The sequence below is a fragment of the Octopus bimaculoides genome, chromosome 15 (genome assembly GCF_001194135.2).
Source record: "Octopus bimaculoides isolate UCB-OBI-ISO-001 chromosome 15, ASM119413v2, whole genome shotgun sequence".
NCBI lineage: Eukaryota > Metazoa > Mollusca > Cephalopoda > Octopoda > Octopodidae > Octopus > Octopus bimaculoides.
Window position 1 is genome coordinate 36,119,630 of NC_068995.1, and position 3,255 is coordinate 36,122,884.

Here is a 3,255-nt window from a genome sequence, read left to right on the forward strand (position 1 = left end):
CTCTCTCTCTCTCTCTCTCTCTCTCTCTCTCTCTCTCTCTCTCTCTCTCTCAAAACTGTTTCAATTCGTTCTACTATTCTTCTTTCTAGCCCTGCTTCGTTGTTCAATTCTCATCCTTTTTGTAACTAAGTTTAGTTGAACAAATTTTGCTTGCTCATCGGCCTCTGGAATTAGTGGACCCAGGAAATAGTAAATTTGTCCATGAATTATGACCGAGGGATTGTAATTTTCAGGTTGCCGACTCTCTTTGCAATTAAAAGATGCCATTTGGAAAATACCATTGTACTGCCTGGCATATTTTCTGAAAATTTTCCCCACATCTGTCTGACCTTCAAATAATTCCTTCATTTCTGGTGGTAAGTCAGTTAACGGTGCTAAATTGACTTTTCATTTCACACAGCAAAAATTGGTGGTTTCACCTGGAAATTTGAAAGCTCTACAATGGGGGGCATATTTGATTCATTTCTTCAAGAGAGACATCAATATCTTGATGGATGCGGAGTCGACGATGTTGGTTTCGAAGTCGAACCTAAGTCGTCTCTGTTCTTCATTTTCATTCAAATCAACTTGCTTTTGTCTCATTCGATCTTAGTCTAGTCTTTCAACCCTTTGATCATAATTTCCATTTAAATGAATGTGTCGATGTCTGGTTTGATCTTGCTCTAGTCTTTCAGCCCTTTAATCATAATTTTCGTTTTAACATCGGATTTGTTGTCTTTCCAATCTACGCTGTCTCTGTTCTTCAGTTTCAAGTTTTAATCGCAGGGTTAGAAAGAAGAATCGTAGAATGAATTGAAACAGTTTTGAGAGAGGGAGAAATCCATATATTGCTTCGTTCAAAATAGCAAAGGAAGAAACTGTAAGAAAAACAGGAAACTGAAAAGAAGTCATAATTCAAAGCTCAAAAACAGAATGAAATAAAATGAACAGAAAATATTATTGAAATTTTTAGTTATTTGGTTTTAAATTATTTTAATACCAAAGTTTGATTTCTGTTAATATATTTCATGAATTTGTTTTAAATAGTAAATTCACTTCATGATTTTGTTTTAAATGGTAAATTAACTTTTTCGTGCCAATTTCAATGTTTAGATAAAACAAAATTGCAAAATATTGCAGCAAAGTTGCGTGATAGTGGTGTAGACGTAGCTTGCAGATCATCATATAATTTGCTTTATTCTTCTCTTCTGTTTTACTTTGACATGCGCATTGCGTTTATATTCTTCTCTTCCGTTTCATGAATATAGTGTGCACATGCGCATTGTGTGTTCATACTTCGCTTTCGGGTTCCTATTCAAAATTGTTTATATATCACATGCATCTCCCGAACGTGCATTTCTAAGGAGCGCTTCGCGCTCCGATAGTTGTGAAGGCTCTTGCTAAAATAGTTAAAATTTCTATTAGTTTCTTTCACAGAAAATGAATATGACATACATTACCATTTCAAGTTAATCAAGTGATACTCACCAGTTTATATTTACTTCCATGTGACTTTCTAAAATACATACTACTTCAGCCGTAACATATTTGATTGCTTCCACGCGAGTTTTTATCAAGCCACCGCGCTCTTTTAATCGAATTAACTTCACAAGATCTGTATCAAAATGTTCTTTGATGTAAATATCCAAGTCTTCCTTGTAAAATTCTGCAAAATTATAAATGCACAAATATTTCAAAGAAAGCAGATTAAACGCAAAAATTCACCCTTTTCTATTTACTTGTTATTGGACTGTGTCTATTCTAACAACCATCAGTATTTAACCTGTATTGAAAGACAAAATCGACCGACATGGGATTTGAATGCAAAGCACCAATGGATGCACCAAATGCCGCAAGATATTTTGTCCTATACTCTGATTCTGCAAATCTACCGTCCTAATGTATATATAATAGGGGAAAGTGTAGTTAGATTGAATGTGGGTTAAGTTTTAAAACCTCTTTTTGTTTTACAGAAATAAAGAATTTGGTGAGGACTTAACTGCCTCTTTAAAAGAGCCGTTTATACTATTTTTCAAATTGGTATCAAGTTGATACAGAATTTTTTTACTATACAAAAAGCTTTCTATATTTTATACACCTTTTAGTAAAATTTGTGCTTCTTAGAAATATTCAGTAATACCATACTCAAGAACAAATGATTTTGTGTTTTTATTGTTTAGCAAACTGTAATCAGAATGGGGCAGGAAATAATTTATCCGTTTCGTTTTGAGTTGTGTACTCTCCACATGTTATACTGAAGTCATTAGTAGATCAGGCGAGCTCAAGTATGATGTGAGACGTTAGTTGCAAGTTGATGATGAGGTTTAGTGGAAATATGTGTCCAACCAACTCATATAGAAGAATTTGAATATATGAGTCGATATTGTCTGTATAATACTCAAATCTTGGATAGAGGAGAAAAATGCAGAGGAAGACTAGATACTTCATTTTCTTAAAAGACATAAGAAGAGCAATGTCGAATCTCTTAAATATATGAGAGAGGGGTATGTTTTTAATGTTTACAGGAAAGGAAAATGTACACCATTATTATATTGCAATGGTTGATAAAATGAATGAAAATGGAGGGGTAACAAGAAAAATGTTGAGAAATATTCCAAGCAGAGATTTGATGTGCTCCATATTCATAATGCTAATTACTGTTAAAATATGCACACCTGAACGTGAGGACGCCGTATTTTTTCTGCGTTCCATACAACAATGAGAGCACAAGGCATTGCCTTTACAACCTTGCGTTTCATGTTGACCTATAAGCCAACAAGCAAGATTAGAGACAAGGATGTGTTGTGGGCTAACAGTAAACCTTCTTTATTGGTGACAGACCAAAGTGACAATAAGGCCTAGTAAAAGCCACCTAATTAAATATATAATTAGTAATGGAAATTGAAATGATACCAATCTAATTGGTTACTTGTGATCGCTTCAAGCAATTCACCCTTTTGTACAACAGCACTGCATTGGACAAATATAGATACATAATGCATACATAAGTACATACATAAATACATACGTACATACATACACATATAATACATGCATATATATATATATACATACACACACACACACACACACACACACATATATATATATATATATATATATATATTTAAATGAGGCAGCTAGGAAGACAATAAATGTCATTAAATAGGACTGAGCGTAATAGGACACCTACACTGCTAGAAATAAGAATTAAAGTGCTCTATTGCTGCTAAGAGCTCAAATGCTCTCCTGCTGTTGTCAACGCATATGTATATG

General features: G+C 33.7%; 1 protein-coding gene across 1 annotated transcript in view; it reads right to left on the reverse strand.

Moving 5' to 3' along the window:
• Positions 1 to 3,255, reverse strand: part of LOC106879581 (polypeptide N-acetylgalactosaminyltransferase 13) — a 31,994-nt gene that overhangs the window by 17,575 nt on the left and 11,164 nt on the right. Inside the window, exon 3 of the mRNA XM_014929216.1 lies at positions 1,468 to 1,645. Coding sequence (XP_014784702.1) covers positions 1,468 to 1,645 — 178 coding nt within the window. The remainder of the gene's footprint in view (positions 1 to 1,467; positions 1,646 to 3,255) is intronic.